The sequence below is a fragment of the Camelus ferus genome, chromosome 13 (assembly GCF_009834535.1).
Source record: "Camelus ferus isolate YT-003-E chromosome 13, BCGSAC_Cfer_1.0, whole genome shotgun sequence".
Lineage (NCBI taxonomy): Eukaryota > Metazoa > Chordata > Mammalia > Artiodactyla > Camelidae > Camelus > Camelus ferus.
Genome location: NC_045708.1, coordinates 65,312,195 through 65,328,817, shown reverse-complemented (window position 1 = coordinate 65,328,817; position 16,623 = coordinate 65,312,195). Strand labels below are relative to the sequence as shown.

The 16,623-nt window shown below is 39.8% G+C and overlaps 1 protein-coding gene across 2 annotated transcripts in view; it reads right to left on the bottom strand.

The window, feature by feature from the left end:
• Positions 1-16,623, bottom strand: part of HS2ST1 (heparan sulfate 2-O-sulfotransferase 1) — a 157,579-nt gene that overhangs the window by 13,116 nt on the left and 127,840 nt on the right. For both annotated transcript variants that reach the window (XM_032494732.1, XM_006188905.3), the window contains exons 3-4: positions 12,525-12,610; positions 3,027-3,165 (exon numbers count right to left, since the gene is read on the bottom strand). In XM_032494732.1, the coding sequence (XP_032350623.1) occupies positions 3,027-3,165; positions 12,525-12,610 (225 nt within the window). The remainder of the gene's footprint in view (positions 1-3,026; positions 3,166-12,524; positions 12,611-16,623) is intronic.

Below are 16,623 nucleotides of genomic sequence, written 5' to 3'. Positions count from 1 at the left end.
TAGGAAATACAAAAAGCAAATTGGAGAAGGAACTAGGGTCTCTGGGACCAGTGGGGACTTCTTAAACATAACCAGATTGGCCCCTTAGATTGTTACTTACACTTAGGAAAAGAGTATATAGTTATGTGCAGTGACTCCCTTGCTGTTCTGCTGACAAAACAATTAATAAAAATGTTTAATAATCTATAGGGCAATACAAACCCAAAATATCTATAAAAGATATTTACATATTTAGAAAATGTGAGTGATGAGGTTTCCATGCATAGTTCTTTGGAAGCCATAAAAAGGCTCATGCTGAAAGGAGGATTGAGAAACAAACTATTCAGACTTGGGTATTTGGTTATATAAACAAATATATTTTTATATAAATATATATAAATAACTATTTATGAATAAATAAATATAAATATAATATAAAAACAAAGTGTGCCCGTCACTTGAAAGAAAACAACAGACAGTGGTTCTCAACTGGAGTGTTCCGACCCCAGGGTGACATCTGGCAATGTTCAGAGACATTTTGGGTTCTCACACCCAGAGGGTGTCAGGGGGGATGCTATGAGGCAGAGGCCAGAGATGCTGGTAAATACCCTACGATGGACAGCCCCACAACAAAGTGCTATCTGGCCCAGAGCAACAGTGATGCCAAGACTGAGAAATCCTATGGGAGCCAGTGATAAAAGTTAAGCTTTCAAGTAAAAAAATAAAAAACTTTAAATTTATTTTTGGAAAACTTCATCTGTCACCATAAGCCTGAAAGTGTCCCAATACTTCAAGACTTTTCTGATGAGGTCAGAGGTGATAGTAATGAATGTGAATTTTTGACACTCAAAAAATAAATAAATAAACAGGTGCATTGAGATGTATTTTATAATGACATAAACAGCCAATCCAAGCCCTATCATCATTAGGGTGAAAAATGGTTACATTTCCAGGCTGGAGATGGCATACTTACCCAAAACATTCAAAGATGAAAGGGAAATTAAATTAAAATATCTGCCTGCATTTTTCTGTGGAAAGTTTTTCCCATAGAACATTTTTCTCTGGAACATACCTCATAAAAATATCGAGTAACATGCTGCATTCCCTCCCTCCTTTTTAAAGGATATAGAGAGGTTGAGACTGTGAGCTCTGGAGTCAGGGTGCTGGGGTTTAAGTTCCAGCTCCCCCACTCACTGGCAGTGTAATGCCGGGCGCGGTACTTAACCTTTTCGTGCTCCGGCTTCCTTAATCTGTTAACAGAGACAATTACAGCAACTATCCCATAGAACGGTTGTGTAGACCACTTGCAAAACTACACAATATGACTTAAAACAGAGCTGGATACACAATAAGCACTCAAGAGATGTGAGCTATTATTGTTATTCTATTAAGTATTATTATGACCAAATTCCCCAAACCACACAGGACAGCAGCCACAGAACCAGGGTATCCAGGTGTGACGTGACAAATGGTGGACGCAGGAACCTACGTGACTATGAATCCGTTCCTTACCAACGTTAATTCTCCTTTAGCTGAAGGAGGGAGGTGGATACTAACAATTACCAGATGAGAGCTAGTGTAAATGATGGGGCTAAAATTAAAATAGAAAGCAAGCAGTTAGCACGGAAGTGAATTCAGAAATAACTAACAATAAATTCTAAAGCACTAGGTCACAACAGAATTATATTATTAGATTTTATAAAATTTTGCACAATCTCCATAGTAATATAATTACACATTTTTTTCAGAAGATCAAATAATACTCAGAGATGAGTGGACAGTGGGGGAAAAAAAGGTACTGTTTGGCTCAGAACCTTCTGTCTAAAGCTTTGAGACAAAGGAAAGAAACAACAATTTCTAGAAAACATAAAAAAGTAAAACAACAAAAAAATTGCCTCCGCATGTGACACAAAGGGCACATCTAACTTAGAAAAAAATTCTTTGTTGGATGTTAGTTATTACAGTACATCAAGTATCTAGCATCACTACCACACATCAGTTTGGGTTGAGAAGGTGCAGAACTCCCTCGATGAGCCATCTGCTCAGCACTTACAGATGACTCGGCACCATGCTAGATACGGGGCAGACAAAAGTGAATGAAATACAGCCCCTGCTTCAGGAACTTCACAGCCTCCTGAAGAAGACACACATGTGAACAAATAATTCTCGTACCACAAAATAAATGCTTAAAAAATAGAGATTTGAATGGAGTGCAGTGGTCTGGAAGCCTTGAAAGGGACAAGAGGTTAACATTTGAGTTGGATCTTGAAGGTGGACAAAGAGTTTTCCAGAATGAAGCAGAAACATTCTAAATACAGGGAACAACACACGTGCAAAAGGTATAAAGCAGTAAGTTTGGAGGATGGTGACATCTCACATGGCTGGGGTGCTGGGCGCCTCAGGGAAAATGAGGTGGAGAGGGTGGTCTCAGGTCACATCAGACTCTGTCTCCTGTGCCCTGGGCAATCCTGTGAGCAATGAGGTCCCAGTAAGGGCTTTCCACCAGAAAAGTGACACAGTTTGGTTTCTTAGAAAAACAACTCTGGGGCGACTCTGGAGGATGCACTTAAATAGAAGACAACTCCATCTGAACCTGCTAAGTAAGAACTCTTTTGAGCTACTGTTCTCGTCTTGCCTGAAAAAAAGTAGCTTCTTTAACAGAAGAATGTCCCTAAAGAGATGATCACAAATCAATATAAACCGCTATCATCAACACTATGAGAACCAAAGCATGTACACAAACATCTCAAGTGATAAATAACTATAATGGCCTTGTAGAAAATTCTTAACAGGACTATAATAAAACAAATATTCAGCTCTGGAACAAAAGTAAAATGGCTTTTAAAAGGACAAAACATCACATATACTTCAAAATATCAACTACAAAGTGGTTTGACTTTCGCTTCTTTGTACTGTTGGGTTCTTTTCAAAATTTCCTCAATAAGCAAGCAACGTCCTTGGAACCACTAATAAATTTTAAAAGCACCCTGTTCATTGCATTTCATAAACAATTATCTTTACAAAACATCTTAAGACTAAAATATTACCTTTTTGTCTCCTTGTTTTCGTCGTCTTAACCCTGGTCTATAATCATCTCCAAATCGCAGAAAGTAATAGTAAGAAACTAGCCTCTCGATAGGGTCCCTTATGACATTGATGTAAACTGGCTTCCTCTTCACACCAAACCTGAAACGGGACAAAGTTCGAAAGATGAAATCGACATTTTCACTCCCTGTGGGGTGTCCTGAAATTACGCGTTTGAGGTGTTAATTCTATACTGAAAGAACATGAATTAATGTAAATAAAATAGAGTATGTGGAGATTGACGAACTATTTTGTGATTATTTATGTTACAATCCAGCAAAAAATAAGAATTTTAAATTTACAACTGAAGATAAAGGAGAGAAGGGAAAATTGAATGAAAAATAATTTAAAATTTTACAGGCAAGAATTACATAAAACATTTCAATTCCACGGAGCAACGAGTCCTCATTTCTGGCCCATCAAGCTAGATAAACACTATCAATGGATACAGCAGAGGCCCACACACATGTGACCATTTGAGCCTACCTTCTGTGGCTGCTAATTTTTTTTATTTTTTTAAACATTTTTTATTGAGTTATAGTCATTTTACAATGTATGTGTCAAACATACATATATTCATTGTCACTTTTTTTTCGCTGTGAGCTACCACAAGATCTTGTATATATTAACAAAAACAGACTCATAGACGTAGAATACAAACTTGTGGTTGCCAAGGGGGTGGGAAGGGACAGACAGGGATTTCAAAATTTGTAGATACTGACAGGCTTATGCAGAATAGATAAACAAGATTATACTGTATAGCACAGGGAAATATATACAAGATCTTGCTGCTAATTTTAAAGATGAGATAGAAGTGAAAGCCTTTAAGTTCTCAGCATTATTTCCTTAAGGAATGACAGAAAGTTGAAGGAAAACAAAAGGCTTTTACTTCAGCAACCCCTGCAGACCCCAGACCTACCTAGCTGGTCCCTGTTCCTATCCTCACTCGTCCCAGTCTTGAACCTTAATGTTATCTCGACACTCTGCGTTCCTTCATTCTTCCTTTAGCAGTTACAACAAGCCCTTTTGTTTTTCTCTTTTGTGGGCCTTCTCACAGACTTGACCGGTCTTCATCATTACCGAGTTTCTCTTCACAACTGCCCTCTTCACAGGCCCCTTGCTTGGATGACTGAAACTAGCTGGTTTTCTTGAATCCAGTCTCTCCCCTTTCAACCCATCTTCATAACAATTCTCAACTGCTATTCCTAAAACACTGTTAATGGGCTCACTCATCTTAGGAACCTGAAATAACTCTGCTGTTTACGCTGACATCACACCCAAACTCCTTTGCCTGGTTGCTAATGTCTGTTTGCCTTACGCCTTGGGTACCACTTTACTGACCTAACTTTATTTTCAACTATCCTCAAACAAGAAACCACCTACCCGTGATGGTTAGGCCCCCCCCGTCCACCTTCACCAATGTACCATACATATTCCTATTTCTCTTTCCATGCCTTTGCTCATTGTATCTTCCTTAACTGGAATGCCATTCTTGTTTTCTATTCTTTCCTTCTATTATAGCAATTCATCCAAAAAAACACCATTTGTGTGTGTGTGTGTGTAACCAATATATGCCAGGAACTATTCTAACACTAGGAATAGAGCAGTGAATAAAAAAAAAAAAAAAGACAAAATTCCTTGTCCTTCTGAAATTAGCATTCTACTTGGGAGAGAGAGAATATAAACCATTAAATAAGTTAGACGGTAAAAACACTAGTACCAATGTTAGACAGTAAACACACTAAGGGGAAAAGCAGTGCAGCGGAAGAGGATACAGAGACATGGGGAGAGCACAGTGCAAAACAGGGCATCACCATCATTATGTGATGAGAAGAGAGCCATGTAGATGCCTGGGAGAAGGGGTTCCAGGAAGCTCAGACTGCCAAGTCAGAAGGCCCTGAAGCAGCTAAGTGCCAGGCGTTTTGGAGGAATAGCAAGGAGGTCAGTCTGGCTGCCGCAGTCAGAAAGGGGAGAATAACGGAGAATGGGAGCGGAGAGACGGGGGTGGAGGGAGAGCAGGTCACGTGGGCCCTACAGGCCGTGAGCACCAGGAGGGGGCCTGAGTCAGCAGAGAAGGTCACAGTGCGGAATCTGACTTATGGCACGGTGACTACAGCTAACAGCACTGTACTGTGTACTTGAAAGTTGCTATGGGAATAGATTTTAATTGTCCTCACCAAAACCACAGATCGGCAGTCATGCGAGGTGAGGATGTGTTAACTAACCTTACTGTGGTAAACATTTCACAATATATATGTGCATCAAATCACCACACTGTACACCTCAAATGTGCAAGATTGTATATCAACAATGTATCAATTATGTCTCAGTAAAGCTGGTGGGGGAGGCCACTGGCTGGTGTTTTGGAGTCAACTATGGGGGCAACAACATCTTGTGAGGTCTAGGAAGTCTTGCTGGGGCTCGCAGGTAGTGCTGTCTGCTTTCCTTTAACACCTGCACCCAGGAGCTACTGCTGTCCCACAATTTCACTCTATACCTTTGCCTGCTAGCGCTTCTCTTTTAAGCCCGTTCTCCCCAGGAGCATTATAAGCCACCTGAGGGTAGGCACAGTGCTTCACTCTACCTTTATATATTTCACAGGGCCCAGTACACAGTACTTGCCCACTGACTAGCACTATTTGGAAGACTAAAAAAAATAGCAGTCTCTCTTAAAATGGGACTCACTGTGTGAGATGCAGTAAACCTAAGCTGTATGACTCTGAGCAGGAGGCAGTGAAAACTGCTTCCTGTTTTGACCAGTCTTGCTATGTTCACTCGTCTGTCCACAGAAACCCTGAATTTAGCTAACTGCTTACAATTTAAATTTCCTTTTTCTACCAAAATCTTTTTTCAAAGGCACTAAAAAGCATTCAGCTAACCTAACCAGTTTTACATTTTCCCCTTCCTTCTGCTTATTACAATGCATGTCTTACACACAGCAGGCATCCTATAAATGTTTTATAAGAAACTCTTAAGCAAATGAGTAGTGAAAAGAGGCCACGGAAGAGAAAAAAGCAAGGTACCTACATAACTCGTTACTTTCAGCCTCTGAATTACTGAAAATTAACTGAACAGGAAGTTCCTAACTTACAAACGGGTTATCTTCGATAAGAACTGCTTTGTGCGCAAAAAAAGGGGTCAGCTCTCTTGAATTCTAGCCTTTTTCTATTAAGTAAGTCTAGGTCATTAAACTTGATATATATATGGAAATACTGGAAACTACAGAGAATTTTTTTTTTGCAAAACATCATTACATTAATGATGTTGTTGGCTGATCAGAACTTAGGATGTATTTTTTCACTGAACAAACCATAAACCTATAAAACCAACAACAATGCAGTAAAAATTTTTTACAGATTTTTAAAAGAGGAAACAGTATTGCTGCAAGTATATGCAAGGGAGTATTGTTGCAAATGCATTAGAGTAGACGCTCCAGGAGGGCAGGGGGCTGTTTCTGTCTCGTTCACGGCTGTGTCACTAGTGCTCAATGTCAGGCACAGAGGTGTTGGATAGTAGAACCAGGTTGAACAGACTGTTGGGAACTAACCACTTACAGAAGCCCTCCTGTGGGAGAGTGCACTCACTAGTGAGAAGAAGGTAGGGAGGGCAGGCAGAAGGGATACACAGTCGCTCCCTTTACTGAGAGAGCTGAGAGTCTTGTAATAGGGATGTAAAAGAAGGGGGAAGCACAGGACAGCCAGGGCAACAACTCCATTCTTAAGACTATGGGATTCCCTGGAATCCAATTGGTCACCTCCATTTTTAGCCACTGATCCACCGGAACTATTCCCTTGGGAACTACATCCTCCCAGAACCTCTCCCACCAATGCTTCTGTCCTCTTTCCTCCTTTCCCCCAGTCCCCGACACGTGGAACAGACAGCAATTTACCACGGAGAAGTGAAAAGGGGACCTGGGACTTGACAAAACTCTTCTTGCTGTCTGGGAAATGACTTCCTGGGGCGCCACTTTGGGTGACACTTCTATGTATGAAACATAATTTTAATGCGATAACCTAGGTCAACTTCTTCTGAAAATGGATCAGAACTATTAGTTGTAGGTTAGGGTATAGGCTGTGCAGACAAAGAGGCAAGGAATTAGAACTGGAAATAGGCACGATAAAATGGTAGCAGGCCATCCAGCTCAGTTAGTTAGGAAACAAATGTCCTTTAGGTTTGTAGGTTTAATTCTTTTACTAACCAGGTGGTTTTGTACAAGGGGGAAAAAACGTTGGGTAGTTGCAGACTCCACCTTTAACCCTGGCCAGGCATCTCAGCTGCTCCTCAGGAAGGCTTGGGAGGAGGAGCAGAAAATCCATCTTCACTCCAGGAAATAAAACTACTATTGACTTATTAGGTAAATAACATATTTGGTAGGAATCTGAAAAGTTATATGATGAGCAGAAGGGAAAAAATATAATCTGAGCAGCAGGGTGGTTAAGAAGACATCTCAGAAACTTTACTCCAGCCATGTCAGCATGCACAGCACGGCACAGCCAGGAGCACCAGCGAGCCTCCTTTCTTCACAACCGCCCCATACGGCTTTGAGAGATGGACCAACGAGAGGATGGTTAAAAGAACAAGCACGTATCCAGAACACGTGAAAGGAACCTTGTCAGCTGGCTGGGCCAAGCCTCAATGGACGGCGGTGAAGCTGAAAGGGGGCTGGACCGCCTTTGGGAAGCATTATGCTTTGAGATTTCTGCTTCCTGCTAGATTGAACCTTTTTAGTCACGTGGCAGTCTCTCACTGGGGACGCTGACCCATGGTCAGGTGAATCTGGGGATGCGGAAGCTGCAAATACCAAGGGAGGACTGTGCACATTTCTTCTGGACTCTCTTATCCCTAAAGGGTTCACAGAAACTTTTTCAAATCCTTCTAGTGGTAAGTTCCCACTGTCTTGTTTCAAAAATAGTGAATGACCTGCTGAAATGTGTTGGTCCCACTGATACTAATGTTAAGAAGGAAAGATTTTAAAAGTATTTATCTCCTAAAAAGGGTGTATGTCTGTTAGAATGGCCCAAATTAAAAAAAAAAAAAATATATATATATATATGACAGTAGCAAATGCTGGCAAGGATACACAGCAACTGGAACTCTTGTGCACTTTTGGTGAGATTGCAAAATAATTTAGCCACTCGGGAAGACAGCTTAGCAGGGTCTTAGAGAGTCACCACATAATCCAGGCATCCCACTTCTAGGTTTTACCCAAGAGAAATGAAGGCCTTGTGTCCACACAAAACCTGACTGCAAATGATTTTGGCAGCTTTACTCACAATCCGCAAAAGCCAGAAACAGCTGAGGTAACCAGACTGGTGAATGGATACAACTGTGGTGCTTCCATCCTTACTACTCAGTATGCATCCATCCTGCTCGGTCAGGAACTAACTACTGATTCAGGCATCAAATTGGATGCCCGTCAAAAGCATCAGACTAAGTGAAAAAAGCCAGGTTCAAAAGACTTGGTGACTGACTAGACAGACGTGGTGAAGAAAAGCGTTGTTCAAGACAACACTAAGGTTTCTTGCTTGGATGTCTTGATTAATAAAAATGGGTAAACCCCCCCAAAAGAGAATGATGTTGGCAAAGACAGAGCCCTGAGCATTGCCTTCCTAGGAGCTGGGGATGAGGAGGGCCAGCAGAGATTCAGGCCGGGAGAGGAGAACACCCGTAAGACAGCGCGGTAACTGAAAGGAGACAGCGTTTTAAAAGACCCTGACAGCTCTGTGTGAGACCCAAACTCAGAGCTCCCCACACATGATCGTGTTCACTCCTCACAGCCACCCGTGCCGTAGTTACTTGAATGATCCTCATTTGGCAAACGGGGAAGCTGAAGCTCAGAAGGCGTGGGGCTGAGGCTGCCGAGCTGGTGGGGGACTGAGGGGCTAACGCGGAGCTGTCTGACTTAGGGGCTGCTCCTTGGCAGCCGGCAGGACCGAGGCTGCAGAAAGAGCCAGCAACACAAGGTGAACAACGAGGCAACCTCCACATACCGCCTATGACGGTGACAATCATTTTTAAAAACGTTTCTACAGTGTGGTGATATGCTTGCTGAAATGCTGCCAGTTTCAACCAGTTCAGCAGAGAAGTACAAGGTAAAAGGGACAATCTCACGTGGATCTATATACTACCACACTCTCCTCAGGCCTAAAATGTCATCACTTTGTTAGTTCTCTTGCATATTTTAGACCTAGGGAAGCATTCAGTTATTTGTTCTTGTCCCGACAAAGCTGCTTCTTTACTGATTCGCCTCAGTTATTCTGAAAAAGACAACGGGGGTGATATGAGAAACCAAGTGACAGTGATGAAAACCCAGACTCACTCCTGGGGACGCCACAAAGGCACACACCTGACGTGTGTCTGAATAAAACTGACTGCCGTATCGAAAATAATTTCCAAACATCTTCCTAAGACAGATGCTGACATGTGACCCTCGGTAGCTAAATCACAAAAAAATCTCAGCAGAGTCTGAGCGAAACCAGCATGAAAATAGTTTGCCTTCAGCTGCACATTTTTCTTTACAAAGGAAAATGTTTTGAGAAGGATTTTTGAAAGAGATGTTCAAATGTTTTTCTTTTGCAAATTTGAAGAAATTGGAAGTGGGAGTAACAGATGCTGTTGGTAAATGAGTGGGATGGATTTAAAAGGGAAGGTAATCTGTAATATTTTCATTGTTTATAAAGAAACAATAAAAAAATGTACAATTATAGGGAAAAAAGGGGTTTCACTCATGACAAGATCTGCAACTTATTCAACTTTGTATTGCCTGCACCCTAGGACATTTTGATAATGTCCAAGCTATAGAATTTTTTTAAATTAGAAATTTCTAAATTTATGATGTTAGCATATCGACATTATTTTAAAATTGTGTTGTCTATCAATTAAAAAAAACTAATTAAACTCTAAAGGGAAAAACTGAAGGAAATGTGCTTAAAAAGTAAGAATACGGTTAAGACAAAAAGGAACAAGACAGGACAGGAATGCAAATATGTAACGAGAAGATATTTTTGTTATTATTCTAAAGTTCTGAATAAAACCAGATAAAGAAAACCAAAGCATGGCTTGAGCAGACTTAGGCTTCCAAATAAAATGTGTGCCTTTTAGTGATCAGTCTAAATTAGAGGGAACTTTTCACTTTTTATTTCTCTATCTCACTGCCTGGGTTTCCTCTCCTTTCAGTGTTTCTGCTAAGGCACCTGAAAAGCTATGTGATTAAGTATTTCTTTCACCAAATTTGACCGTTTTCTCCTGAAAGCAAGTATTTTAATGGACTCAGTATAGTACGACACTAGTTAAGACTATGTTTTCAAAATTAAGGTATTTTAAAAATTGGTAGGTTGCTGTTTCTTTCCTCTTTCTTACACATTCGTGGTATGACAGTCAAACTAAAAATTATTTTAAAGATACAAGTTACATCTAAAATAGTTCATGACTCCATACATCAAAATATATTTCCTCTAGTTGTTTTAAGCTATTTGTTAGAAATCTTACAGAAGTCTATTACAATTTTTCATAATACTTTTTGCTCCCAATAACATGAAACACATTATGAAAATATTCAAACCCTTAAACGTTCATGTTAGTATTTAATCAGTGAGATTAATCTTTTCAAGAATCTTTATACTTTTTCAACTACAAGAACCCTAGCTTCATTCTAAGTCTAAGACTTTTGCCAAAAGCAAAAGCACTCAATATATTATTTTAATAATGAAAACCTCAAGTATGAGAAACCAAGCAGTGTGTGGACAAAAAATAAATCATTTAGGTGAAAGGGTAACAAACACTCAATTGAAGGATAATGCAGCCCGGAGGGAAAATATGCACATGAATGACGTTTATAAAATCGGTTCAATGCCTCTGCAAAGAAAAAATAATTAGTTTACTTTAAAGCTGCCTACAAAATGTTTTCAGTATTGCCGTATGAATCATTTATAGAAAAATGTGCATCTGACTTTAAAGCTACCACTTTGCTGAAAGATCTTGAGGGCTGCGGGAGGAACTAGAAAGAAGAACACACTGTGATATGTATGTAACATTTGGGGGGTTCCTTTTAATTACATGCTTTTCACAAAAGTTAAAGAGTTATTATCAGTGTGAATCAGTGATATTTCATTCAACTCTTTCTTTCCAAATTTCAGAGGTCAAAATAACAGTGGGAGATCACTTTACTTTTCAGATTTTATGCAGAATGCCCTTTTAAAGTTGACAGACACATGAGGGTGTTATTACTTTGAAGTCATGGATGCTAATGAAATGACTGAGCAAATATGTCTAAGCTGAAATAATTAAAAAAACACTTTAAATGTTTTTCAAGTTATTGCAGAATCTTATTAGGGAAAAGATTTGGATTTGAGGTTTTACTATAATGGTATTCTACGTGCTACCAAAAAACGTTCAAATGGATTCACCAAGTCACGTATATTTAGAATATTCCTTTTGACCAGTTTTCTTATTAGTATTTGTTTTGGATGTTTTGGGTTTTTTTCTTCTTTTTTTTAAATTGAAGCATAGTCAGTTTACAATGTTGGGTCAATTTCTGGTGTACAGCGTAACGTTTCAGTCATACATAGACATACATTTATTCCTTTTCATATTCTTTTTCATTATAGGTTACTACAAGATATTAAGTATAGTTCCCTGTGCTGTACAGTATAAACTTGTTATCTATTTTATATATAGTAGTTAGTATCTGCAAATCTTGAGCTCCCACCCCTCACCCCCGCCACCAACCGTGAGTCTGTTTTCCTGTGGCACAGACTCGAGGGGGAGCCACACAATGCTGGATACTGTACCCAGGACTGTAGTTTTTACGAACTTTTCTTGAGAGAATTATGACAGGAATACCCTGATCCCACTCCTCCCCAAAATTATGGAAATTGAGTTATTTATCTCCAGCTTCAGGCAAACCACTATAAAGGAAAATCATTTTTAAAAAAAAAAAGTCTCTTTAGAATATATCCCAACTTTAAAGCTAAAACAAGGAATCCCAAGGGGACCTGACTGCGTCTTGGCTGTGAAGCAGACGCTTCAGAGAACCAGTAACTGAGTGATGGCTTCTTTGCTTTCTCTGTTCTCGGTCAACGACATGGTTAAGTCATAATCCAACTGGCCTCTAGGTTAAAACTTGGGGCTCTCCTAAAATAGTGTCATTTGGCTGTACAGGAAGCAGAAAAATAATAATGATGAATAACTTTAAAGGGTATTACCTAAATTTAATCTACCTTGAATTTCTAAAACTAATATAATAATTATCAATTTATGAACACTAGAGGGCAGTAAAATACTAGAAGGTATACTTAAATTACATAGCTAAAAGTGGCAAAGGCAAGCCAAAGTCGTAATAATTTAAGTCAAAAATTGTAACTTTTTTAAAGTCAAAATCATAACAATTTAATGAATTTAGTCCTTTTTAGGCTGTTAAAGTACAAAGCATTCTTTTGTGTGTCATTTTAGGTATAACTTACTTTGCAAAATCCAGATAAGAAACGTGCCCATGATAAAATCCTGGCTTCATCTCTTTCCAGGAAGTTATATTCTTTACAAAGCGCACCTGAAAAGGGAGAACATATTCATTACTAAAGTACAACTTGAGGAAATTTGGTGATAGCAAAATATTTTCCACTGAGGCATTTATAACCAGTCACACCACTTTGACAATTACAGAGCTTGACATACAGTCTTCAGCTAAGGAAAGCAGAGGGTGACCTGTAACTACTAATTCATCATAGAGAAAGCTACTGTCACCACACTCAGAAAGGAGTGAAAGAGGACCCTGGAAACAAAAATGCAAACATTACAATACTGTGCAGTGAGTACGTTTATATGGGGTGAGGGGAAGGTGGGTACCAACACACACGTTGAAGCAGGCGCACTTCAGCACAGGGGTGTTCTATGCAAATCTGTTTTCTTCTCAGAGACTTGTTATTCATAAGAATTCCTATTTATCAGTGACTCAACAAATAAAACAAAAATCGCTAATCCTTAAGCCAAATGATTAAAGACGACTATCAGAAGACTTTGAAGAGCTAAGAGCAGACTTCATTAGCTTGTTGATGAGAAAGATGAATAAAATTAGAGAGGTAAATACAGGTAAAATTAAAAAAAAATCTAAATATCAATTCACTGTAATTAATTTACTATTAATTCACTGGAATTAAAAATATACAAAAGATAAGTTAATATAAAAAATCCTTTAAGTGTAAGTGTATTTAAAGAACTGGTGAATATAGAACTCAATCAACCAGCTGCAAAGCAGTGATACATAATTTCTCCAAGAAAAATGGTACATATTTTTGACAAGCAAATCTCTGTGTGATAAACAGCAAGTGACTGAGAATCCCTTCTGGAGACTAGAGACGGTGAGGGGGTGGGTGAGGGGTGGGCGCCCACCCCCCTCGGCTGCACTGAAAGCATCCACAGGCTGGGACCTCGGCCTCTAAGGCACAGCCCTGTCAACTGCGTACTTCTGACAGTTTATCAGTCTTTCATTTATATTTTAGAATAGAGTTAGTCACAAGGAGATATTCTGGAATACTTCTTACCAGCTTTGCAGTAAATTAGTAGCAGTGAATGTTGATGGCTGCCTTCTGGATAAGGCCTATTGGAAGGACAGAGGAGGGAAATGGTGCAGAAGCAGCCTTATGTCGGAGGATGTGGACTAAGAGGAGAGGGGAGAGTCTGGAAGAAGAATTTATTTTTTTAGGGAAGGCATCACTAATTCGTTTACTGAAAGAAATAATGGAGTTTTTAGAAGGGAAATGAAATAAACCTTATTTCATTATTTTACACACCGACATACACACACCTTTAAAATAAAATATGAAAATTCAGTTAGAAAACAAAATTATATCACTTTAGAAAATTCAGATATTTACAGTAGATATTTACAGTTTTTTCCCCACCAAAACCAAGAGCCAAAAAAAAAAAAAAAAAAAAATGAGATTCCCAGGTTCCTTCCTATTTGTTCTTCAAGTAAGGCCCCAAATGGAACAAAAATACCAAATGGCAAATAAAAAAAACAGAAAATTAAAAAATTAGATGACCCACGAACTGAACCCTTAAAAAACTGTACCTGTTGAATATGAAAAGTCCTTATAATTTCCACTTAATGGTAAATTATATAAGCCTTTGATCCTGTGAAAATCAATTCCAGTATTTCAGCCCCAAATGAGGGAGAAATCAAAGGCAAAGGAAACAGGAATGGGAGGTGGAGGTTCAAGGCTGCTTAAGACATATTTACAACTCCGCTCTATCTTCCAGAAGCTGAGATTTAGTATGGATGTGATGGTGTTAGAGGGAAAACAACAGGAGATGCTGGATTGAAGTCTGAGAAAACTGGGCTACAGAAGCCAAATGTTAGAGGATGCTGTGATGAAAGACTCAGGGACAAACTTCGTTCCCTTTTCCCCTCCTCCCTTCCAAAGGACAGTCAGGATCAAACTAAACCCTCCTAATGGCACACTTCATCCAACGTGTGCCCTTCAATGTGCGGTGAAGAGCCTGGGATGCCGGGTAAGATCTGGACTGCTGCCAGGCTTCCCAAACTCGGTGCGCGAATGAATCACCTGGGACTCTGGTTAAAACGCCGGTTCAGAGTCAGCAGGTCTGGCATGGGGCCCAAGACTCTGCACTTCTCATGGGTTTCCACCTGCTGGCCAGGTCAGTGGGCCACACTGAGGACCATGCCTCCAGCACGTGTGTGTGAGCTCAGCAGCTAGCTCTTGGTTTTAGGAACTTGAAGCCTGTTTCTATAGTGCCTGCAAAGGAGGCCTGGGGTCTGCAGAAGCTTTTTAGCAAGGACATGCTGTCACAGTCACTGTTTTCATGACTTCAGGAATAAGTACACTGAAATAGAATGATTTTTTAAGGATTATCTTATAAAACAATAGATAAAACAGAATGCGGGACAGGAGCGGAATGGACCCTGCCCACTCAGTCTTCTCCTGTCACCCTGAAGCACACTGAAACCAGAGCATTTCAGGAAACACAGTTTAAAAACTAACGAAGGAAGAAAAAGGGTTGTGCCTCCACTTGGGCTCAGGGAAGAGTCTGGTGAAGGCAGAACAGAACAAGGCATGAATCTTCCACTGCAGTCACCGGTCTCAATCTGTCTTAACTACACAATCAGCATTTTCGAGGGGAAAGGGGCCGAGGATATCCTGTACTCTTTAATTTTATCAATAAAGAAACTGAAGCCCAAGAACCACCTACCTCAGATTTTGGTCCATCACCCTCTGTGCCACTAGCTAACTTCCTTCATCTATTACTGTCCAATTTAAACAAGGAGGGGAAACCAGAAGGATATGAAAGGAAAGAAGAGCAGACAGACATCATTCATATCGTGATTCTGGTCAACAGACTTGAACACAGAGAATTCCAGGTTTTATCCACTATGGAGGAAAGCCCTCAGATCCAGTCATTCAAGACTCCTCAACCTCTGAGATCTCAGAGCTCTGCTGACATCTCTCTCTCTCTCTCAGTTGCTTATTTTCCTCATTACATTCATTATAATCTCAACTTCCAATCTACCCTGTTCACAACTCTCATGTTGAATAACCCTTTTTCAACAAGACTTATTCATGCCTTTTTCTTGTCTTGAGTAACCTCGGGAGTCGCTAAACACTGCCGGTCAAAACTAAGAGACCCAGTCTAAATGTCCCTGTAGGACTTTGAATTGTATTTTCCTAAATTCATTCCGAGGTAAATTCCGGTGGGTTATTAGTGCTTTTAAATTCTCTACACTCTGTGAAAGTCTCTAAAACACACAGAATCTTTCTCTAATCTCCAGCTAAGAGAACACTGAAGGCCACAGACTTAATGTATGTGCGTATGTATTTTTTCTCTTTCATCTCATCAACATTTAACTAAGGCAATCTGTTAAAGTCTCATTAATAAAGCTGTGGCTGATTTACAATTTGCAATAAATCAAAAGATGCTGAGCTGAGATTTACCTACCCTTCCCGGGGAAGAAAAAAGTGCTAAGCAAACAAATAATGTCAATAAGGTTAAAGCGGTGGTTCACACTAATCTGGAGAATAGGCTGAGCGTTTAGAAGTGTCATTTATAAACGACTGAAATCCTACACCATCCTAATCTCTTCAAAAGTAACCTCCAGGGACATAAGGGTCTAATTCATCCCCTTTGAAGAACCATATTTTTAAAAAGCTTTCCTTTCAAAGTATTAATTTAGCCCTTTCTCCTTTTAGCCATGTTTAATATTTATCCTCTCAGTTCTTCGCAACTTTCCCTGCCTCTCCTCTCCTCTTCACCTTCCCCCTTTCATCAGTTCCTGCTCTGTCATTTCCTGCCCTCTCGCCTCTCCTGCACCACTTGCCTCCACAGTGACTTTATTCAAAGAGGATTTTCATACTCTGAATGCAGTGGGCTATCAGGACAGACGTTCCAGAGGCAGTCGTCAGATACAGTACATGAAAAGAAGTGTTTTTATGGGTAGCCTGGAGCAGCTCCTCAGCGGCGATTTTCATTAGATTTTATAACTCAGGCACAGGCAGGCTAGCAAGTGATCAGAAGAGGCCTTTAGGGAAAACACAAGAAACACAGGGA